Below are 24,607 nucleotides of genomic sequence, written 5' to 3'. Positions count from 1 at the left end.
TCTGGGATCTGAGCCTTCCTTTCCCCAAGTTAAACGACCCCTCCCCCCAGTTTCTTCAGCTGCTCCACACCTGACATGGTGCCCAAACATGCACCTGCAAGCAGTAGACACATACGTGTTAGTTTTCGTCCCGCCACACCCTTGCCAGGCAGACCTTGCTGCTTCCATGTTACATTTAATAGGCCGAGGTTCTGAGACCCCCTCAGCTACCAAAAGGCAGAAAGAACCAGGTGTTTGTTCTGCTGCCCTCCACAAACACCCTGTGCCTTCTCTTGGGGGGGGCCCTTCCTGAGCAAGGTCAGACCCAGAGTAATGGCTGTTGTCCAGGGAAGGTGAATGAGCACCTAGAACAAGAACTGTCCAGGGCAGTGTCTATGAGGTCAACACTGATACGCACTTAGGGGAGCAGAGACAGAGCCTCTCCACAAGGACAGTTGGCAGACAGAAAGCTTCGGCACCTTAGGAAATATCTCTATAGATACAAGTGTCCAGGGGGCCAAGCTCTTTTATCTTCCAGGTGTGCAGTGGCAGGAGGCCCAAGTGATTGGATGGAGGAAGGGAGGTGGGGCAGGCTTATTTCCCCAGAGGCTCAGGGCTGGTCTCTGCTCTCCATTAACAGACAGATCACCCCTTGGGGTTTGGAAGGCTTTTAGCCTTTGTTCCCAAGGGGCAGGACAGCCTTAGTCTATCCCCTAGTTGGGGTCTGAGAAGGTTCCTGATTGTGGCAACCGGCGGGAGATGTCTGAGAAAGGGGGACATTAAGGACTGCCACCAGACCCAGGTCTGTGTTCTAGGACTGATGAGGGGGTCCCTCCGTGCTCTGATTGAGCAGGGTTATCCCCTCACCCTGTGAGTGGGAGTTCTCAGTTGTGCACCTTAAGTGTCCCTAGCCCAGTGCTCAGTAAGGCATTGCTGGAGGGGGCAGGCAAGGCCACAGCAACCAGAGGAGGGGAGGTCTGGGCTGACAGCTGCCACCTCCTCAAAGGGTGCTCTGTGTGTGTCTGGCACATGGCCCTGCCCGTGCCCACCCGCCTGCATCCAGCTGGCACTCGTGCTCCTGAGCTGGGAACAGCAGCCTCAGCCTGGCAACCGCCCTTGGCCACACACGACAGGACAGACCGCTGTGTGCACAGCCCTGCCCCTTCCTCCCTCCTGCTCAGGCTCCGCCTCTCTTCCTTTTCTACTTTGTCTTGTCTGTCCCCTTTTCCTTCTCTCCTATTCTAGGTGTCCAGACCAGGATCCAGGACAGAACGGGTGAGGAGTGAATCCGTACCATGGACTCAGGGAAATGGTGACTTAGGAGAGGAATGCAGCTGGGGTCGAGCCCTTAAAGGCATTAAGTTCTTGCTTCCAGCTGCCCTGGGGCGGCAACCATAACTCATCTCTTAGTACAGGAAGAGGGAACCCTGGGGGATCTCTCACAAGCTGTAAGGCAACATCAGGGGGACCTGGGTGTGGGGCAGCCAGAGGAGCCACCACAGGGCACTGAGTACCTTCCCCTGATGCTACTCAGTGTCCCTAAAGGCAGTAGCTGCGCCTTCCTGCAGGCAAATGATCCCAGGATGAGTCACTCAGTCCTTCAGAGAACAGCTTCTGGGGGCCTCACAATCCTGCAAGCAGTTCAGACCAGATGCAACAGCTGGCTGCCTGAGCAGGCGCCAGGACCGAGAGGGTCCTTGAGGGCTAGCCTTCATGCAACTGGCACCCACTCTGGACCCCAAGGAGGCAGGGCTTATTGTTCCTGGCACTGAGAGGTCAAGGAATTTGGACATAGCTCTTTGGCCATGTAAATCTGAGCAGAGACAAGCTTCACACCTAGATGTCTGGACACCTCTGTCCCCAGGGCCTTGCCATATCCAGAGGGACTGAGGAGTGATAGGTGGACTCTTCTCATGCCCCACTCCTCACCCTGCCCCAAGGTAAGCTGGGGACCTCTCTGGCCCAGGAGCATCTGACCCAGGAGAATTCAGTGAGTCTTTCCTTCCCAGGCACCGTGTAACAGTCTTACATCAGCATGGTACCTTTGTCACCATTAGTGAACCTAAAGGATGTTGACACACCCTTTTAACCAAAGTCCACATTTTATTCAGATCTGCTTAGTTTTCCCCATTGTCCTTTTCCTGCTCTGGGATTCCATTCAGGAGCCCAGATTGCATTGTCACCATGTCTCCTTAGGTTCACCAGAAGGTGACTATTTCTCAGGCCTTCTTTGTTTTTGATGAGTTTGATGGTTTTGAGATGTAACGATTGGGGAGTTTATAGAACATCCTCAGCTAGGATTTGTCTGATTTCTTTTTTCATGATTACACCAGGGTTATAGGTTTTTGGGAGGAGGATCACAGATATAAAGTGCTGTTCTTATCACATCACACCAAAGGTACATAGTATTAACATGGCTCTTGTGTTATTGACTTTGATCTCCTGCCTGAGGTGGTGCTTGTCAAGTGAAGAAGCTCCACTTCCCTTCCCACATTTACTCTTTGGAAATCACTGCACAGCCCACACTGGAGTGGGGAGTTGTGTTCTCTTTGAGGGCAGCAGATTAGCTACTTAAATTGTTTGGAATTCTTCTGTATGAGAGAATTGTCTCTTCTCATTTATTCATCATCTACCTGTAACATGTGGGCCTGGGGATATTTTATACCTTGGATTACAATCCAATACTAGTTTATGTATTTTGTTGCTCAAATCGTTCCTTCTTTAGTCATTGGATGCTCTTGCAGTGGCTGAATCAGATTTTTAAGAGAATCTGAAATCGAGATTGTTTTATAAAACCTCTGGATTTTGAGCAAATGAGTGAACTAAAGGAAGTGTTTCCCCAGACCAACTCCAGGCATTATTGGGATCTGGAGGCCACCTGGTTTGCATCCGGCTCTGTTGCTTGCAGCTGAACACCCTTGTGCATGGAAGTTACTAGACTGGGGCTCAGTTTCCTCATTTGTGAAATGGGAAAATCCCATGGTGATGGGAAGGATTTGGTTGAATGATGCAGCATAGTTGGGGGCACTAGACTTGGTATAGAAACTGTTTATTAAATGGCAGGGGCTTTCACTGCCATATTCATGAACTATACCTGCTCAAGCAGCTCTCTATGGAGGGCAAGAACTGAGTTTGTTCTTGGGAGGCCTAGAGAAAGCCTTCAGGAACAGGGTGGCTAAAGGCACCCTGTGAGTTGTGGTGTGGGCAGGACTACCCACCCCATATCTGGTTTTCAACATGAGATTTGAGTCCTACTTCTCTGGGGTAACTCTACATTGACAGGTGGGAGAGTACCCAGAGCTAGAGGTTCTATCTTACTTTCTCTATAGTGTGACTGAATTCCTCTCCTCAGGAAGGTAAGTCAGACTGACTCAGAAAGAGGGTCAGCTTGAAGAAGTGGATAGAGATCCCATTGGTCAGCCAAGCTGGACCCTGAGGTTCAGTCCTGATACCACCTCACACTCATCTCATGACCTTAAGCAGGCCCAGTTTCCAGCATCCTTGAGGATAATTTCACAATCTGTTCAAGGAAGGGCCGTGGGGACCCAGGCAGGGCATCCCCCTTGTTTGCCTCTTGCATAGAACCTTGGGTACACTCTGCCTGGGGTACCTGGTTAGGGAAGGGGCTGTATAGTGAGTGCCCTATTGCAAAAAAAGCAAGGAGCAACTGAATGATCCTATTTCAAATTTAGAGGTTTAAAACAACACACTTTTTTTTTAATCTTGCAGTTCTGGAGGTCACAAGCCCCAAATCAGTTGTCAGGGCTGCATTTCTTTTGGAGGCTTCAGGAGAGGCTCCTGGTCCTTGCTAGTTCCACCTTCCAATGGCCAGCTGCTTTCTTTGGCTGGTGCTCCCACATCACTTTCCTCTCTGCTTCCATCGTCACATCTTCTCTGATCCTGCATCTCCTGCCTCTCTCTTATTAGTACCTTGTGATTCCTCTGAACCCATCTGGATAATCCAGAAAATATCCTCTATCTCAAAGCCCTTAAACATATCTGCAAAGCACTTTTTTCCTTGTAAAGTAACGAAGTCACAGGTTCCAGGAATTAAGACAAGGATATATTTAGGGCTGCATTCCATTGCCCACAGGGAGGCTCAGGTATTGCCCTTGCTGTTTTTCTCAGAAGTCTGAGTCCCAATATTTCACCAGAGAGCCAGTTTTTGCCCTGTGGTTCAGATCTCACCCTCTCATGGGTAAGAGGCAGATAATTCACTCCTCCAATAGCCTGAGTGATATAGGAGAGATCCTTGTTATCCTCCCCCCACTCTGCCCACCATCCAACTACTTCCCCTCTAGGCATCACTGCCTGGACTTCTACTATGGTTGTGTGGCCAGTGTAGGAATCCCTTTGCCCCATTTAAGTAGCATCTCTCACTGTTCATGGGAACAGCTACAAATGTTGTAAGGCTGCAGTGGACAGACTGACAAGAGAAGGCCCCCAACCCTCACATATATGAATCCTTTTGACCCCAAATTTCAGGAATTTATCCTAAAAAAATGCATTCATAAGAAGCCAAGGAAATGCATGAAAAAATGATGCCTACAGATTTTCTTATGATTGGGAAAATGTCAGAACAACTTACATGTTCAATAATGGGCTTCAGTTAAACAAATCACAGAACACTCACAGCCGAACCCTGGGAGGCCACCAAAATTGATGTGGAATGACATGAATATGCATTTAGTGTACTGTGAGGGAGAAAAAAGAGGCTGCCAGATAATAGGTATCCTACTTTCATAAAAACTCATGTTTATATTTATGTCATGCATCTGCACTGGGAAAGTTATGGAAGGCTAGACACCAAAATACCAGCTGTGGTTATGCTGGGGTGGGGGTGGGTGGGATAGTTTTGCACCATTGTATGGTGTTTAGGGAAGGTCAACTCTGTGGCACTAAATGCACGACAGTGTTGTGGAACCATCACCACTGTCCATCTCTAGAACATTTACATCATCAAAACAGAAACTCCCTCCTCCCTTCAGCTCTTAACTACCATTTTCCTATCTCTGAATTTGCCTATTCTAGGTGTCTTTTGTAAGTGTAATCATGTTATTTGTCCTTCATCTTTTAGTGTCTAACTAACTTAGTATAGTGTTTTCAAATGTTTTTTGTTTTTATATTTTGAGACAGCTTCCAGGCTGGCCTGGAACTTGCCATCCTCCTACCTTGGCTTCCCAAGTGATGGGATTACCACCACTTTCTTTTAGAATAATTTTGGAGGGAAAATGCAATTCCCAAATTCTAGGAACTACAAGCTACCCAGGAGAGTTCTCACAGACCCTCTGGAGCTGGTGCGAGGGTCTTCCCCAGGAGCAGTCACTGAGAGAGGATGGGGGGGGTGTGCAACCAAGCACAGAGCAACAATGTGGAACCATACTGCCCATCTGTGTAACCCCCACTACCTCCAAACCAGGCAAGAGGCAGAACAGGCTCTCTCATGGACAGCTGAGACCCCAGACTCCCAAGTTCTGGCTGCTAGCCTTCTAGGATGTTTGCAAACACCCAGAGGCCAGAGCACCTTCCAGGAACAGCCTCCCATCCTCAGTGGCTGTGACAAGTGGAATTTCACTCTCCAATGGAAACAATCCCCAGGGCACTGTGTTTCTGAATCCAGGGATGAAGCCAACCAGCTGAATAGTATACATTCTCTAAATTATTCAAGAGCTGAAAAGAGAAACTGCCACATTGGGGTCACCAATGCCAAGTCCCCAGAGTCAGTTTCATGTTCTCAGTGAGGCAGATCACCAGGACTTCCATCAGTGGCTTGTGATGTTACCCAAAGTCAAGGGTCTGCCTCCAGGCAGGAGTGGGAGTGCACTGGGAAAATCTCCTTGTTCTCTGGAGACTGATCTTTGTGAAAACAGGAAGGAACTCACTGTAGGGAGCAAGGTCTGCACTTTGGCAAGAACCAGGCTGCCTGTCACCTCTGACCTCCAGTGACAGGGCATGGTGAGGGGCAGGCCTGGGCTCTGATCCCGTGTTAGTTTCTGCAGAGACTCATACTCTCAAAGGATGTTTTCTGGGGATTCAGAAGTCAGTGAGGAGTCCTCTCACAACCGTAGAGAACACTGTCCCTATTATACCTTCTGTGTTGTGCCCTAGAGGTGTGTGCACTGTGCAGTGGCCCTGGTTCCAATGCACAGCCCATACTTCACTAGGAAGCACTGTGCTGCTGTGTCACTTGGCACACTGAAACACTTGTTTAATGCTGATGCATTTGGAATTGCTGTTTGTCTTTCCATTTTCAGCACCCCTTGCCTCAGCTTTCTCCTCATATTCTAGAAGGGATGCCCTGTCTACCAAGACGATGAGTGGACGCAGACCCAAGCTCTGATCTCTTGGATAACCTCCAGCAAGTTTTTCATATAATGCCCTTGGGCTCAATGTTGGATGGAAGGAATGTCTGATAAAAGATTCTAGAATGAGCTGCACATTTTCCAGAACACAGCCTTCCTCAGTGGGGCAGAGTGATGCTTCCCGAGGGCATCCTGCCCCAAGAAGGCCAGGCTAAGGCTCAGATACATAAAATGTGATGGAGGAGCCAGAATTGCAGGCCCTTCCCTCCTGGCCTGCCCACATTGGCAGAGGCTTCATGGAGGAGACAGAACTAGAATAGGCCTTTCTGGGTGAAAAGACAGAGGGTGAATGGCTCCCTTCCCACAATCCAGTGGCCTGAGTTCCATCTGTGCTGGGGAAAAAGCAAAATGAGGTTCAGAAAAGCAAAGCCACATAGGGGAAGTCTAGTTCAAACCCAGTTCTGCCATGCTCTGGGGTGTGACTTGAAAATGTGCCACAAAATCAGGCTTGTGAGGAGTCCAGGGTCACTGGGGCATATTCCTGCCCTGTTCAAATGCCTTCTGCAGAGATAGAGACCTGGGCTGGTGCAACACAAGGTTCTATAACTCAAAACCTATATAGTGTAGTCTGCTCCTGGGATGGCCTTTCTCCTCCTAGTCAGGGCAGATCTCACCCAAAGCACTGGCTCTCCACAGAGACAGGCAGACAGGGCTTTTCTTATCAGGGGGTTGACATAAACAGCAAGGGCCATACCTGCCCTGTAGGAGAGAAAGACACCTTTCTGGTAGGAAATTGGGCATTCCATTTCAAGGCCTTGAAAATGTGCACTTTCTTTGACAGTACAACTCCACATGTAGAAGTAATCTAGAAATAACCAGGGATGCAGATAAAGACCTAAGGATAATCTACTTCAACTCAGCATTATTCATAATAAAATGTGAGTAACCTAGCTGGTCAACAGCGGAAGATAAGTAAAATAGATTAGTATACGTAGCCCTTCAAAATCACGTCCTAATTGCAAGTTCGAGGTCAGCCTAAGCTAGAAAGAGCCTACCAAAAAAACAAGGGCTGAGGATGGAGCTTAGTGGTAGAATGCTTGCCTATCAGGTGCAAGGCCCTAGGTTTTAATCTCAGCACTACATTAAACAATCAGTTTACAGTACAGCAGAGCATTCTGATAGAATTCTGCAGTTACGGAAATGTTCCATACTTACCTGCATTGTCCTACCATAGTTACTGAGCACATGTGACTATTGAGAACTTGAAATCTTTGGCTAGTGCAGCTGAAGAGCTACAGTGATTTGTGTGTGTGCGTGTGCTGCTGGGATCAAATCCAGGGCTTAACACATGTAAGGCAAGTGCTCTAACACTGAACTACATGCTAACTTTGAATTTTTAGTTTTAATAAATTAAAATTTAAACACCCACATGTGTTTAGTGATTTCTGTATTCAACCACACAGGTACAGTATAATCCCAGTTAAGGTATGAAAAACATAGGAAAAAGAAAGTATCCTGAAGTGTACAGAGTAGTTTTCTGTTAGATCACACAGATTTATGTTGTTTTTCATTTTCAAAATTTCTTTTTTCTAGGGAATATTAGCATTCCAGAACTCAACAATGCTAAGCATGTGCCATGAAGCTAAACCCCTAACCCCTTGTTTTCAAATTTTCAAGTAATGAACAGATTCCTTCTAATAATCAGGATACCCAAAAGGAGGAGTGTCAGAAGAGAGGAGGTGTAGGAGAAAAACCCAGAGCAGGTCAGGCTCTGGAAGGACCCTGTGCTAGCTGCGCTGGCTGGAAGCTGGGAGAATCTGCCCCTCTCAGGGCTGGTTTTGACATCAGTGCTGCGCATTGTAGGGTGGTTGGGTCTTTCCAAGTTGCAGGGCAACCAAGTGGACATGCTGCAAACTTGGCTTAGTGGTGTCAGTGTGTACATGGGTCTTACCATCTATTGCCAACCTGGTGGTACAGGGTTACCTCTTCAGCTTTGTTGGGACTTGGGTAGATTTCCTTGCTTGAATTTCTTGCCTACTTCCCAGGCTTGGCTTTAGCTGCTTCTTCAAGTACCAGACAACTGTAAGGAGGCTTCAAATGTGCTCTTTGCTGGGACTCAATTCTTTGTAAAGGAGAAGAAAGTTCCTGCAGGTGAGTCTCAGCAGATGTGGGGCGGGAACAGGGGCTGGCTTACTCATTATGGTTTTGCTGGGGTGGCAGGAATTTTGCAATTTGAATTATTTGAAGTGGCAAGGATAAAGGAAAATTTAGTTTTCCCAAATACATAGCTGGAGGCTTTAACTTTTTTTTTTTTTTCCTTTTTACAGGTAGGGAGGCCGTAAGGCCATAGCAGTAGTTCTTGTGTCTAAGAATCACCTGATTGCTCATTGGAAATGTACATTTCTGAGCTGGGCTTTGTGGCAGTGATGCACCTGTAGTCTCACCTACTTTGGAGGCAGAGGCAGGAGGATGGTTTGAGCCTAGGTCAGCCTGTACCAACATAGGGAGACCCTATCTCTTTAAAAAAAAAAAAAAGAAAGTAAAAAAGAAAAGCCACAGTAGATTCCTAGTGTTAAACCCCAGGGATCATTTCATCCACCCCTAAATTTACAGATGCAGAAATGGGGTCAGGAGAGGCAGAGGTTGAAGGCATGTGCCTGATGGCACCAGGGGGTCAGTAGAGTGGGGATTAGAATCTGGGTGTCTGATGCGGTTGTCTTTCAATATATCACTGCCCCTCAATTTGACTGGGGCAACTCTTTGGCTTTAAGGAAAGAGTTAGACAAAAGTAAGATGCATGGTTTTTCTCAACACCAACCCAATTTGCCAACACTAACTGGATGTCCAGAAATCCAATTCAATTCTGACATTAACTATTGCACATTCTGTAGGACAAAGGCATGGTCCCAGCCCCTCCCCATTTCAGATGCCAACTGCAAATGGGGTGTAGGCTACCCATACATCTGCCCAGCTGTGTACAAATTTGGGGTTTCCCATGATCCCTTCCCCCTATCAGGTTAAATAACTTGCTAGGACTAGGCTTGGGAAAGAGCTATTCTTACTAATACTTTATTACACGGCATACAAATGAACAGCCACATGAAATAAATAGGATGAAGTTTGTCCTATTTATTTCTGTCCTGAGCACAGAAACCCATTTCTGTAGACTTAAGGGTGAACACCCCCATGGTATGTGGACCTGCCAGAACCCTTTTAGGAGTTCTTATACACTTTTCACTACAATTGGTATGACTGATTAAATCACTGGCCCTGGTGACTGGATTTGATGTGGGGGGGTCTCTCTCCTCCTTGGAGACAAGGTGGGGCTGAAAGTTCTAACCCTGTAATCATCTGGGCTTTTCTATGCTGTGCCATGGTCTGGTCCTTTATTAGCACACAGAAGACAGTAAATTCCATGGGTTTGGGTAACTCTTGCCAGGAACATAATAGACAAAAATATATATATATATTTTTTACTGTACTGCAGTGGTATTTGAAGTTTTGGAAAACACCACTTGCATCCACAGACAAAACAAGCCTCTCCAATGATGCTTATTCTCACCATTTCTAGCCCAGTTCTCTGAAGCTGGCTCAAGGGCACACAGCAGATACTGTTGGTACAAGAGGGCTGGGAGGGGTGTAACCGGGATGTGGGCAGGTTCCCCTCCCTGTATTTCAGGACCTTGAACCTCAAACTTAAAGATCTGCTCCATGGCAGAGCTGTAATGGAACTGTGGGCTTGCTATAGACAATTGTAAAGAGGAGGCAACCAGCTGGAGACAGCTCTCTCAGGCACCCAAGGAGCTTAAAAAGTGTCTTCTAGCCAGGCACTGGTGACTCACGCTTGTAATCCTAGCTACTTGGGAGGCTGAGATCAGGAGGATCAAGGTTCAAGGCCAGTCTGGGTGGACAGCTTGTGAGAACCAATCTCCAAAAATAACCAGAGAAAAATGGACTGGAAGCATGGCTCAAGTGGTAGAGCACCTACTTTGCAAGCTTGAAGCTCTGAGTTCAAACCCCAGCTCCACTAATTAAATAAATAAATAAGTATCTTCTATTGGTCAATCAGGGTGTCTCGGGCTCTACTAGGTCTTCAGTGGAGACTAGGGGCACTGGTCAGAGGACATTTGCCTTCCCCATGGAAGACCTGAGACAGGAGGCTCAGCGCAGGGGACCTGGGACAGCTCAGGATACTGAGCAGAGTTTGAAGAGGAGTCATTCTGTCGTTTCTGCTTGAAAATCGGATTATTGCCATGATCTATTTTGCTGTATTCAGACTTAAAGCTCATTTATCCACTTATTTTGCATGTAACAAGTCAAAGCCTGCTGCAGCACCTTTCTAACATGGCCTGCTTATGTTCTGTCTGTGCAACTGTCAGGGCCACGCTGGTGAGCAGTGGCTGGCAGGGCAGGTTTTACACCACTGGTAGTTCCTTCATGGGGCAGGAGATGGGATGAGTGCCACATGGCCTGGCCCTGGCCCCTGAGCTCCCCCAACACTCCAAGCCTGCTTTTGCAAGCAGAGTTAGGGGCACCTAGTAGTTCACCTGTGAGTCACTCTTCTCCTGGGAAATACTCCAGGAGCCACTTGGGGTGTGTGTGTGTGTGTGTGTGAGATCACTATGGAATGTCTGCTAGCCCAGAATGGGACACAGAGAAAGTTCCTTGATATCCAGCAAGCTGGTCACCACAACAATGCGTCCATCCTTCTGTTGTCCTTCCCTTGGATCCTGGAGGAGAGACTGAAGTGAAATACTGAAATGTCAGATAAATACAAAGACATAATAAATGATATGAGAAGTATCTGTGGCTGGGAGAGCTGGTACATGCCTGTAATCCCAGCACTCAGGATAGGAGGATCAAGAGTTCATTCAGCCTGTCAAAAAAAAAAAAAAAGAAAAAGAAAAATCTTTTCCTCCCAATTTAAGCCCTAACGCATACTTGTAAACGAAGCTCCTATGTTTCTCTGATCATATGACATTCCCTATCCAGTAAGAGGTACCTACCAGTTGCACTTAAGTGTTTTTCATTATGTATCACTATATAGAGAATATCTTTTCCTTTTCTTTCTTTTGGGTGCTAGGAATCAAACCCAGGGCCTTATATATGCTAAGCATGCACTCTCCCACTAAGCTACATCCCCAGACTCCCAAGATATAGAATCTTTTACATGTCTTAAACTTTTTAAATTAAGATGAAATTCACAGAAGATAAAACTAACCATTATTATTTTGTGGTGCTGGGGATCAAACCCAGGGTCTCCTGCATGCCTGGCAAATGCTCTACCAATGTGGTACACACCACCAGCCCACTACTAACCATTTTGAACTGTACAATTCTGTGTAACTTAGCATACACACATTGGGTGACCACTGTGCCTCTGTATTTGCATGTTCTAAGCCTTTACAACTGGGATGGTCTACCTTTAGGTCTTTGCAATTTGCTTTGTGAATCAATGCTTTGTATGGCGTTCATCACTGTTAATGCATGTGGGGGTCCAAGCTTGTTTGTTGTGCTGAATCATATGCCACTGAATGTCTATTTCACAATCAACCCACTCTGCTGGTGAAAGGAATTCAGAACAGACCACCCCAAAATATGCCACTCTGGTTTATCGACTATTTGAGTAAAAGGTATTTGAAATACAGTAGATGCCAGAACAGTCTGACCATCTTTTTTTCCCTTTTCCTTTCCTTTTTCTTTTTTTCCTGAGACAGGGCCTATGTACACCAAGCTGGTCTTGAATTTCAATTCTCCTGCCTCAGTTTACTGAGTGCTGGGATTATAGGCATTAGCCACTATGCTGAGCGCCATCCTTCTTTTACTTTTTTTGGTGGTATGGGGTATGAATGAGAAACTTGTGCTTGCTAGGCATGCTCTACCATTACAGTCATGCCTCCAGTCCTCTTTTTGTTTGCAGTGCTGGGAATCCAATCCAGGGCCTTACACATGCTAGGCAAGTGCTCTACCTCTGAGCTATACCGCCAGTCTTCTTTTTCTTAAAAACATAGATGAAATTCCCTTATGAAATGTATCCTCCCTACGCCAGAAGGAAAAAGCCATTCTTATCACCATGGACAGAAAGGTTGAGGCTGAGAGAAATCTGTGCAAACCTTGTTAGCCTGTCCCTGTCCTCCTAGTCACTTCCCCACCCAGTTACCTATCCCAGCCTTGTCATGTTCTCACAATTTGTGACTCTTTGCCCAACTCAGTACAAAAGTATTCAGCTCTGCTTCTCTGGGTCTTGGTATTTCTTCTGAGGACTTCCACGCACATGTAAAAAATACATAGCTGGGCACTGGTATTACTGGCCCATGCTTGTAATCCCATTTACTTGGTAGACGGAGGTCAGGAGGATCACAGTTTGAAGCCAGTCAGGGCAAACAGTGTGAGAGACCCTATCTTGAAAACACCCAACACAAAGAAGGGCTGGTAGAGTGGCTCAAGTGTTAGAGGGCAAGCAAGCATGAGGCCCTGAGTTCAAACCCGTTATCTCAAAACACCTTAAATTTGCATGCTTTTCTCTTTTCTGCTAATCTGTCTTTATGTCAGTTGAATTCTTAGGCTAAGCAGAAGACCCTGAGAATAGGAGACATCTTTCCTTCACTACAGTGTTTTCAGAGTTTTTATGATTACTGGTACCCCTGCCTCTTTGCACTCATGCTGGAGCTTGTCTGGAATGTAGACCCAGGAGTCATCTTGTATCTTGCTGGCTACAGCTCCAGATTTATTAGGTATCATTAAAGCGATCTTCAAAGTGGTACTAATTTATACACCCCTAAGCTTGGCTTTCTTGGGGAAGAGGGAACCAGATGCACAATTTAATTACAGTAACTTAGTACTTTACTTTTTTTTTTGGTGGCACTGGGGCTTGAACTCTGGGCTTATGCTTGCTGAGCAGGCACTCTACCACTTGAGCCTTCCACCAGCCCTTTTTTGTATTGGGTATTTTCTCATGAACTATTTGCCTGGGCTGGCTTTGAACTGCGATCTGCTTGATCTCTGCCTCTTGAGTAGCTAGGATTACAGGCGTGAGCCACTGGTAACTGGCTTGGGTAGTATATTTCACTTAGTAGAGTGTTGAGGGGTAGGCAGCACCATGTTAACCATTCTCAGCAACCTTCTGAAGACAGGAATCTGAGACTCAAGAGGCTAGGGACTTCACTGGATCACAGAGTGGCAAGGTTGAGGCAAGACACTAACTCCAGCGTGTCTGACCTGATTCATTTCCTTGTTTCTTCTTCAGCCTCTCTCTCATCTGGGCTCCCATCCCACCTCCCCTCACTCCCTGAAGCCAGGTAGCATTGCAAAGTGGAGAGGATGGCACCCTATCCTTGCTTAGCACAGAAGCTTGGTCATGGAGCATAGCTCACATGTGAGTGACACCTGGCCCCAGCTGAGGCCAATGGTGTTCAGGAGGGCCTGTCATAAGTGCACCTCCCCTGCAGAAAGAGCTTCAGATGCTGCCCTAACTGGGCAGGACTGGAGGTTGTGGCCAGTGTGCTATCAACTTTGCTTCAACTGCCAGCATCTGGAGGTTCCTCTGTCCCCTGGCACTCCAGTCTTTCTGCACCAGCAGGAATTGCCCAGCACTGTGGTGGGAACCGAAGGTACTGAAGAGCAGCTCATCTTGCCCCTTTCACTTTGTGCCCTGCTGTGTATCATGTGTGTGCCTTGTTGATTCCCCGAAGACCTCAAGCAAGTTTCCTTCTCTGGAAAGTGGGGAGACTCTAACAGCAAGGGAGAAAGCACTGACCTATGGGACCACTGACATTTGTAGATGATGCCAGGAGCTTCTGGTCCTTTCCCATGCAGTCCATCATCCTTCTATCACTTCCTGTTTGTTCACTTTTGAGTGTTGGAACTACAGGTCAGGAGTTTTGCCATAATGCCTGACCACTTGCAGCTCTGACAAGGGACTAATACCAAAAGGCAGAAGACTGCATTCTCCAGAGCCTATTCTAGGTCCTTTCCACCATGTTCTACCTTGCCAGACCACACCAACAAAGCCACATAAACATCAAATCACACACTCCATCTTGCCACACCAACCACACTATCTATTCACTAGTGCCACTACAAAGTATAGGACCTGGAGAGCCTGGCACCTGGCCTTCTACCATTCTACTCCTTCTTTAGAGGTGGTCTGGTCCTCCTGCTGTGCTTGCCAATCACTCAGCTAATCTTTGTGCACAGATCTCATGAAGACAGGCTCCTGGCTAGGTGGGCCAGGGTCCTTACTCCAGTTCCTCTAAGTTTCAACAGTGTACAGCTCACTCAAAGTTTAGGTTTTGTTTTTTTTGCGGACCTACACCTTAAGCCAATCAAACAGCCCTTTTTTGAGATTTTTTTTTTTTTTTTTTTTTTTTTTTGAGCTAGGGTCTCGTGAACTATTTATCCAGGCTGGCTTTGAACCTCAATCCTCCTGATCACTGCCTCTTGAGTAGCTAGGATTACAGGCGTGAGCCACTGGTATCTGGCAGGGGTAAGTTCTTAATATGTCCCCTTTAGTCCCTAGAGGCCTCATTCAGAGTTCCTAATTAGAGCACCGTGTTCCTCAGGAAATAGGTGAGCTGAGAACAGCTTTTTAAAAATCCTTTGACCTTATACTGTTTTACGGTTACTGAAGTTTTTTTCAACAATGAGAAGGTACCAGATGCTCTAGAAATTGGACACATCCATCTGGCACAAGGAGAAGACAAAGGACTGATGGCAACACAAGGCCAAGAAACAACTCTGGGGGAGTCTCTGGACTCTGCAGGGCCAGCTGAGAAGTGTCGTTGCATGGGTCTCGTCAGAGGCCACTATGAGGGCAGAGCACTGGACCTAACAGAAGGCTGCCAAACTGCCTCCGAGCCCTGACTCATTCTTTCCACTTCCTGCAAACATTTCCTTGACAATTCCCAACTCCTGGATAAAAGGACATCATTTCCTTTGGGAGCTAGTTTTCAGTAATGTGGAAATGACGAGCTAGATAAAATATTATTCATTTTTCTTATAAACTGTGAGCTAGATAATGTCTGCCATGGTTCAAATAAGACTGATGAAAAAGGTGGTTTTTTTTCCCCTGAAGGGCTGGATGGGGATGAAACCCAGGGTCTTGTACATGCCAAGCAAGCACTCTATCACTGAGTCACACCCTCTGCTTCCCAAAAGGCTATTTTTTTTTTTTTTTGGTGGTACTAGGGTTTGAACGCAGGGCATTGTGCTTGCAAAGCAGGTGCTCTACTGCTGGAGCCACATTTCCAGTCCATTTTCTCTCCAACTATTTGTTCAGGCTGGCTTCGAGCCATGATCCTCCTGATCTCAGCCTCTCAAGTAGCTAAGATTGTAGGTGTGAGCCCAGCAGCATATGGCCAAAAGGTGATTTTTTTTTTTTCTTCCAGTACTGGGGCTTTAACTCAGGGTCTCACACTTGCAAGGCAGGCACTCTACAACTTGAGCCATTCTGCCAGCCCTGTTTTGTGTTGGGTATTTTTGAGATAGGGTCTCACACAGACTATTTGCCTAGCCTGGCCTTGAACCATGATCTTCCTGGTCTCTACCTCCTGAGTAGCTAGGATTACAGATGCGTACTACCATCACCCGAGAAAAAGGGAATTCTTGATTAAAAATGAAGAATTGTTTGGGTGGGCCCACTGAGGAAGGCCAGATATTTGTCGAGACAGCTCAGGTCCTTGAGGTAAGAAGAGGTTGGAACAGATGGCGATGTAACTTGAGAAAGCAGTCCCACCAATGGCACTGTGGACCCATGCGGGAACACTCATGACCAAGAGGAAGCTTAGTTCTCTGCCTGGGTCACTGGCTGGTACTGAAGCATTCCAATCTGTAGCCACAGTACTCAGCCCACTGTGGGTGGCTAAGCAGGACTGGCTTCTGGAGCCGGATTTTCACCTATGAGAACCAGTCACTTATTTAGAGAACAGCTGCTCATACCCAACTCAAGGAATCTGTCTTGGTGGCCAGTTCCTCTGTTCCTCAAACTTGATCTTTCACAGTAAGGACTGAACAGAAGAGGTCAGAATAGGTGATTTAAGATGTGGGAAGATAAGATGACCCAGAATCTGCAAAGCTTGGTTCCATTGTTTTAAGACAAGCACAGGATCTCCTCTTAAGACAAGTGAATCCCTCTCCTATATCCCTGCTACTGCCAGGCCTGCAGGGTTGGGAAGCGAGGCTCTATGAGGCTGCCTACATTTTTATGGCCCAGCTCAGAGCACTTCAAAGTCCTTTCTTACATAGAACTCAATTCTGACTCTCTAGGACAATTTTAAAAACATGCTTTTTCTTTTAATGAAAAATTCAAATCTATATAAAAGCAGAGAATGGCATACTGGACCGAATGCACTCCTCTCCAGCTTCAACACTTACCAACACAGGACCCATCTTATTTCATCTCTAATCCACATGTTCCCCTGGGACAATTTTAAAGAACAAATGAAGAGAAGGCTGATGGTTTATGACAAGTACTAAGTGTGCTACTTGGCTGACCTATCACCTAGTCCAGGCTCCTCCTTCTCAGCCTGTCTTCTACAATAAGGAAATGCTACACACACACTTTTTCAACCTCTCCTGCAGCTGGGCTGAGTGATGACCCAGATATGACCCAGGTCTGCCTGGAGGCTGATATACTTGTGTACATGAAGTCTTACATGCACCTGTGTCATACAGGGGAGGTACTTCACTAATGGGCCCAACTGTGTTCAGTACAGGAGGCTTTTTTGGTAAATTCTTTTTCTGGTGGGACTAGGGTTTGAACTCAGGGCTTCACACTTGCTAGAAAGGCACTCTACAATTTGAGCCACTCCACCAGTTCTACAGGAGGTTTTAGAGAGGTTCCATGTGGGTCAAGAGGGAGACAGCTAGAATCAAGGCAAATGACATAGTTTAGGATGTGACAATGGGGACAACTGGGAGGAAGGGCATCGTGACAAAACAAAGCAAACATCTACACATTCCCTGACAGATGGTTAGATTCTGTCAAAAGAGACTAGACTACAGGGACAGGTCAGAAGACTCACAGACGGGTAAAGGGTCATTGCATGAAGTCAGATGTGTGCAGCAAACCTGCTGGGAAAAGATGTACCCAATCAAGAGACAGCAGAAAGGAACCAACCTTTCTGCAGAGCTATGACATTCATTGAATGCAGGGAGGTGAAGACTGTGCGAGGGCTGGACCTGGAATGAGGCAGGCAGAGCCCAGGCACATAGCTGTGATTCTCACTGATGTACTGGACTTTACTCTCCATGCCTTGGAGCAAAGCCAGAAGAGGCAACTCACCTGTGTGGGGAATCCACCTGTTCCTGCAACTTTCATCCTGATCGCTCAGGCTTCAAAGATGTGAATATTTGCTGAAAGGAAAGACTCTAGTTTATCATGAGCTCAATGCCATTTATTCTACAGGATTCTAGATCATTTTTAAACAGGGAGAGGGGCCTGCTCATGTGTTGTTGATATTCTGGTGCTAAGATGAAGGCTGTGTGAAATGGAATGCTGAAGGCACACAGAACTCAGTTAGGGAAATGGTCATCCCAACGGCACTGGCCAGTGGGTAATGCACTGGGCAGCACCACAGATGGGGCTTTCACCTGGAGCCTTACCTGGTACCTCCTGTGGTCTGGAGGTTCTACCCTGACCAAAATTCTGGCTGAATTTAGGTTAAAGGATTTTTCTCTGGTCTTCCTGTGTCCCAGTCCAGGAACACAAATGAGACCTCACATGCCACTTGCTCTGCATCTGACCTGAAATGCTCTATTATCACATCTGGAATCCTTTATCCACGTAACATCAAATGTCGCTTCTGGGTAATAACAGCCCAAATCTTACAGTGTTGACAATCACGTTGGATGCTAGGAACACTGACCACACATCAGAGGCATGGATGGGGAGACCGGCCATGAGCTACTGGCCATGAGCTAGTGCTCACCTGCCTTAGGCACATCCGCTCGCTTCAATCCTTTGCGCCAATGCTATGACTAATGCCACTCAGGTCAGAAACCTGAGGCCAGAAAAATGACCTATGTCAGTTTCACAGAGCTGGGTATCTGGGCAGGAAAAAGAACCCCGTCTTTGGAACCCTACCTTCACCTTGGACCCCCAGCCCAAGGAACAGTTTGTGGACTTCAATGCTTTATTATCGCGAATGGCCTCTACCTCCACTTCCCTCTTCACCAAAGATTTGATCCTTACCCTCCTCCTTGCTGCTTCCCAGAGAATATCTTACTCTGAGAATTAGGAAGTTTGGAATTTAAATTTTCATAAAATAAAATGTCCTTTAGGATACAAACACACACATACACACACACTTTTTAGGGGTATTGGGCAGTGCTGGGGGTTGAACCGAGAGCCTTGTACATGCCAGGCAAGCACTCTACCCCTGAGCCACCCTCCTAGCCCTAGGAACAGAATATTCTTTTTTTTCCTTTCTCCTACCCCATGTCTTCCCATTCACAATACAGACCAGGCACGGGGCCTGAGTTGAGTTGACTTTTACTTTTCCTCCTCTTTATGTATATAGTCACTGTAAGAACACAGCCAGCCTGTGGTAAGCACCACGAAGCCCAGAATATCTTTGACAAAAGAATTACTCAGGTGAGAACACATCGTAAGCACAATTTTCTTTGTGAACAGAAAAAAAAGGTTGGAAGAAAAACACCGTCTTTGACAACAATATACCGCAAGCTCTAGCCTTACATATTAGTAGGATCTCATACAGGAGAAAGAGAGCAGGAGAGAAGCTGGGGTGACTTGAGAGCAAATGCCCAGGGGCTGGTGCTCACTTACCCCAGTAAGCCTCCTTCCCTAGGTCTCAGGGACAGAGCTGATGCCAGAGAACACCTACGGCCCAGAAAACTCACATGCAGGATGGTCAGCTCTCTCCTCCATGGCTGACTGGACCTCTGCCACCTGGGACAGGTCTGAGATGTGCTGGGTGGACCTGGGTCAGACTTTGCAGCAGAGTAAAGGAAAGATGAGTGACATCTTTATCTTCACCAGCCTCGTAGAGGTCTGACTTTTATTTAAGGACGAACTTTTGAAAGTAAATGAATGAAATCACATGAGATCAAGATACAGAGATGGAACTTCAATGTAGAAAAAAAGGCCTTGCTGGCAAACAGGATGAGGAACACTGGAAATGTTTCACACACACACAAAAAGTTCACATTGTCAACAGGATTGAGCTGCTACTGAGCATCCTCAGAACATCAAGGTTTCATTTTGCTCAGCCTGAGATCCCGCTCAATTTCAAACTGCCTGTGGTCCACTCGGTCTAGAAAAGCTTTCCGTTCAATGTACCTGGAAAAAGATGAAGAAAGTGTCAGCAGAATCCAGCAGGAGTTAGGGCCTCTCCTGCACTGTCCCAACCCTCAGGGATAAACCAGGCTACAGTAACTGCAAGCAGATGAGCCCAGCTGGTGCCCACAATGACTACCCCAGACCCTGTCACTAACATCCAAGCCACTCCCACTTGGCTTACGAAAGGACGATTCTGTATCAGATGTGAATGAAAATCAAGTAGAAAGGACAAGGCCCCAACATATCAAATGGAAAGTACATGAGGGGTTTGGCAGCAAGAAAACATTCACTTCTGTAACAAGACTTTAAGCAAAGAAACAATGCCAGCTTAGTTAAATGCTAGCCAGCTGAGCATGCTGGTTGAAGACTGAGCTCTGAGTCTTATTTTTCTCCTCAGCAACAGGGTGATGCCCTATTTCCTGGCCTTGGTGGTGTGTTGATTTGGTGGATGAAGAAAGCTATGCATCCTGTGCATACCTTGAAATACAAAAGAGGTGCATGTGAGAATGGAATAGGATAGAAAAACGAGCCCCAAGCACTGCTCATGAGGCGAGCTGAGGTTGATGAAGCATGCTTTTAGAAGCTATTTAATATTCTTTAGTTTTTTCCTTCTCCTGTCCTTCTCTTTGCCTTATCCTGCACTCAGTTTGGGGCTAGGCTGCCTCTGGTAGGATGATAAGACAGCTCTTCCCTAAATTCCTCTAAGGAAGGAGATCAAGTGCCTCTGCATCCACAGCCCACTAACAGGGTCCCTGCAGAAGGCTGGTTTGCTGCTGCTCTGGGGCCTTGGCCAAATGAGCTCTCCCTGTCCTCTGAGGCAGGATGGGAGGGAGGCTGGGCTGAAGCAGGCAGGCCGGTTGGTGAGGAGTGCGGCTGGCTGCTTAATGAAACACAGCTGCATTTTAATGGACCTTCTTGCCATAAAGTGTGCTGCGATTTGCCTGGGAGGAGGAGATTTCTGCTAATTAATCTACTGAGAGAATAAAATTGCTATTGAAAATGGAAGACATAATTGAATCTCTGAGCTAATTTTTCTTTTGTGCACAGTGGAAAATGTGCATCTGTCACTACAAGGTTATTACATTTATGGTGACAACATTACCAGGTTCTGGAACCTGTGTCCTTTGCTGAGTTCAGGCTTCACTTTCAGTCCCAAGAGCATCCTGTGAAGTGTGGCCATCCTACCTGCTTGCCGGCCAAGTCTGTGGCCACTAACCCCACATTACTACATACTGAGGGCTGGTCAGAGACCATGGCTCTGAGGCCAGAGGGTGCCGAATACAAATCTTGACTGTCAGTGGCTGGCTGTGTGACTCTGGGGAAGCCACACAAACTTACCAATTCTCACTTTCCTACTACGTGATGTAAAAAAGAAAAGACAAAGAAAGAAGAATCCTCTAAAAAAAATTTTTTTTTTTTTGGTGGGACTGGGATTTAAAACTCAGGGCTTTGGACTCACAAAGCAAGACGCTCTACCACTTGAGCCACACCTCCAGCCCATTTTGCTCTGGTTATTTTGGGGATGGGAGTTTCAAGAACTATTTGCCCAGGCTGGCCTTGAACCACGATCCTCTCGATCTCAGCCTCCCAAGTAGCCAGGATTACAGTTGTGAGCCACTGGCTCACACGGGGTGAATCCTTCTAACTCTTATGGACTGTGGTGAAGAGCCAGCATAAAAGACCTATAGGCCATACTGTCATGGCCTATAGGTGCAAGGGGAATAGAGGGCTATTTCAAGAGTGCTTCCAGCACTACCTGCTGGGAGATAGGAAGGGCAAGGGCAAGGGCAAGGAAGTGTGTGGCTTTGAGCATTTGTAGTCCTCCCTGACTTTCTTTAAAGATTAGGAAACAAAGACTTAAGAGAGCATACTCACTAAGCATGAACAAAAGCCTTGCAGGTTCACGGAAACTGTATAGGTCCAGCTATGCTTGTGACCACCATGAGCAGAGCCCAAGATGGGCAGTAAGTGGGCGGGTGCAGACAGAACTGAGGCTCAGACAATAAGGAGGGGCACATGTGCAGGATGCAACTGAATTCTTAAGGCAACCCAGCCAAAGGCCATCAAGGCAGGTCTGGAGACTTTATTCCCTCATTCATAGCCACTGGCAGCTGCTAAGAGGATACTTGTGACAGCCTTGGTTTACTGCCAAGGGCTGACCATAAACAAACCTTCTATTGGATATGGACTCCCCCACTGCAAAGAGACAGAAAAGATGCTGAGGATGAGAGTGACTTTGATGTTTACTATTTGTGCTTTTGGGCAAGATACTTAATTTCCTGTGTCTTGTTTTTTTCTTCTCTGTAAAACAGGAATAAAAATTACAATATCCCTCTGTCAATGTAATGAAACTGAGAAGTGCTTTGTAAATAGTAAAACTAAAAAATTAGCTATGTGAGATCTTTGTTGGCCTGGGGCTCTTGCTTCTCATTTCTGACTTTGACTGCTCCATGAACAGAGTCCCAGAAGCCAGGACAGTTGGAACAGAGACTCTGGGAAGAGGAAGAGCTGGCTGGGAAGGATGCCTTAAAAGCCTCCTGAGGGTTCACCTACTTTTACTGGGCCTCAGGAGTTTTCAGGCACTTTATAAATGGGCCACAGTCCCAGAACAGGCACACTGACTGACAAGTGTGATGGGAACCACAACTCATGCTCATTTTCTGTCTTGGTTCTCTTTTGGCCTGTGTCCTGCCCTCCTGGGGACTCAGCCTGATTAAGTCCAGTCCACAAGGAAGCCTGTGGGTGGGGGAGGGGCTGCACCACCTTTTCTCTACTATTGTCTGTTGTGGCCCATTTAAGAAGCAACAGCTCTTTATTTTCATTAACAAAATATGCTAATGGCATCAAGAACCTATGATTTTTCTCCTTTCAGAACCAGGTTAAACACAATAGGTTCTAACATCTTTTGGCTATTTCAACCCAAATTACTTTTCTGCCACAGTTTTCCTAAAATCCAGGACAATATGGAGGGAGGGAGACATGGAAGAGGACAAGAGAAGGGAAGGAGTGCTATCAGGGAAGATGCCAGTGCCTCCTGTCTAGTAATTCACTCTCCAAGAAGGCACTGGCTCTGAGAACAGGAATACCCAATGGTGGGCTGACTTCCAAAAGCTCTGCCACCTGGTCATCCTGGGCTGGATACCCACAGAGGCTTCCTAAACTGTGGTGAGGAAAAGTGTGAGCATGATGAGGTGCAGGGCAAACTGAGGCAGGCCAAGGTAACAGGATACCCCAGAGTTGTCTTATTATTTTGCTGCTTCAAGCCCAGCCCAGAGTTGTTTACCCCAGTGAGCATTCAATGCACATACACATGGGATGAAAAGTGGTAAGGCTCACTTCCCAACACCAACCACAAAGCGGGAGGCAATGGGAATACTCTGGGACGAGAAAAAAGCTCTGAGACTGACGTAAAGAAATTCAACTGAAAGAAGGAAACTGCCCAACATTGTAGACAATGCCCCTGTCTAAGGACCTAACTTGCAAATATTTTGAGGGCCAGATTGAAAAGGGTGGTGAGTTCAATTATTTCTTCCCCACTGCTTTCATATAATATCACCTCAAGGCTGTGCTTGTTCTGGAAGACGGACTCCTGGGGGTCATGGAGATTGATTTGTGGGAGAAAATTATTTTTACTGGTTCCTTCTTCATGATTCTCCAAATCAAAAAACACCTGGTTTCCAAATCATTGAGCTCCATGACCTTCAATTTGATTGGACAGACAGCAGTAGCCAAGATCAAGCCTATATTTCTCTTCTTTTCTATGTATCATTCCCTTTGGTAAGCCTGCCGGCCTCTGCCTCAGTAGTGTTAGAAAGCTGTGTTGCTAATGCTGAACACAACAGGGAAATCTGTGTAAACAGTTACAGGGCTAGAGGAAGCCATGTTTAGCTCCTGAGTGCAGTCTGCTGACACCAGTCCTAGAAGGTTGCATGGATGGGGGGCATTTGGAGATCAGAGGGAAAGCAGCAATTCCTTGCTGGACAGATAACTATCTCTGGGATAGGCATTTCAACCAACTCTGCTCAGTGAAAATGATGCCTGGTTGGAGACAACACTCTGATGTATCGTACCTAGTGAATGTTTGAGGCCATGTTACAGCCATATGACTCTGAACATACCCGATCTTGTCTAATCTTATTAGACTGCCAAACAAAGCCATGATTATCTGCCAGATAGTGGGACAGGCGTTTAGACATTCCAATGGTGTGGCACCTATCTGGGCGAGGGGCTATTCTAGGTGTTGGTGACAAGAGTTGGGAATAAGACCCTGCCCAGGGGCACCTACTGTAGAAGAACAAGGCAAACATGTATCAGCTGATAATAACAACAGAGAAGAGCAAACAGGGTGATGTGACTAAGGTGGGTGAAACTCCTCTAGAGAGAAGCATCTGAATCAAGCCCTTCTGGGGGAGGAGCACTACAGAGGGGCAGTGAGGCTGGGTTGCAGCAAGCAGTGGGGGGAAGGACAAAGGTGGGCAGTGAAGGCTTTGGGAGGGCCTGGGTGGCCAGAGTAAGGAGTTTAACAAGGATTAGAAGTACTATAGGGGGGTTTTCAGTAGGAAAATGAAAAATAGTCTGTATTTTCAAACAGTCATTTTTCAGCAACTGGGTGGAGAGTGGATAAAGAGGCAGAGGTAGAAGCAGGGAACAGGAGACCCATGTAATTTATACCTGTGTAAATGGTAGGGCCAGATGAAGAAGGATGGGCTCAAATGGTCTGTGACAGAGCACCAGCTGGACTTGTGAGATTTGAACAGAAAGAGAAAATGAAGGGCAGTGCCTAGGTTTTTCTTCTGACAGTGGACAGACGACATTGGTAGCATTTTCTGAGAAGTCTGATGGAGGGAGTCTGTTTATGGAGAGAGTGTAAGTATTTGGTCTGGATGTTAAGTCTGATGTGCATCTTAGAAATCCAAATGGAGATGTTAGCTAACCAGCTAAGACCTAAGTCTTATGGGTATCTTCTGTTTTGAGTCATCAGCAGAAAATGGTAGTTAAGTCTTTTAACGAGTGAGCTTCCCTGGGGAGG

The 24,607-nt window shown here is 46.6% G+C and overlaps 1 protein-coding gene and 1 non-coding gene across 6 annotated transcripts in view; both read right to left on the bottom strand.

Moving 5' to 3' along the window:
- Positions 1–18,715: 18,715 nt before the first annotated feature.
- On the bottom strand, positions 18,716–18,843 carry LOC141417749 (small nucleolar RNA SNORA51). Its single transcript, XR_012442384.1, has one exon. It is a non-coding gene; the product is annotated as a small nucleolar RNA SNORA51 (small nucleolar RNA).
- A 421-nt stretch (positions 18,844–19,264) lies between these two features.
- The window catches only part of Cfdp1 (craniofacial development protein 1), a 106,555-nt gene continuing 101,212 nt past the window's right edge, over positions 19,265–24,607 (bottom strand). For all 5 annotated transcript variants that reach the window (XM_074055644.1, XM_074055645.1, XM_074055646.1 and 2 more), the window contains one exon: positions 19,265–19,578. In XM_074055644.1, the coding sequence (XP_073911745.1) occupies positions 19,488–19,578 (91 nt within the window). In that variant the 3' untranslated portion in view covers positions 19,265–19,487. The remainder of the gene's footprint in view (positions 19,579–24,607) is intronic.

Source organism: Castor canadensis, chromosome 15 (genome assembly GCF_047511655.1).
Source record: "Castor canadensis chromosome 15, mCasCan1.hap1v2, whole genome shotgun sequence".
In the NCBI taxonomy this organism is placed as follows: domain Eukaryota; kingdom Metazoa; phylum Chordata; class Mammalia; order Rodentia; family Castoridae; genus Castor; species Castor canadensis.
The sequence above is the reverse complement of the archived record's forward strand: the minus strand, read 5'-3'. Positions and strand labels throughout refer to the sequence as shown.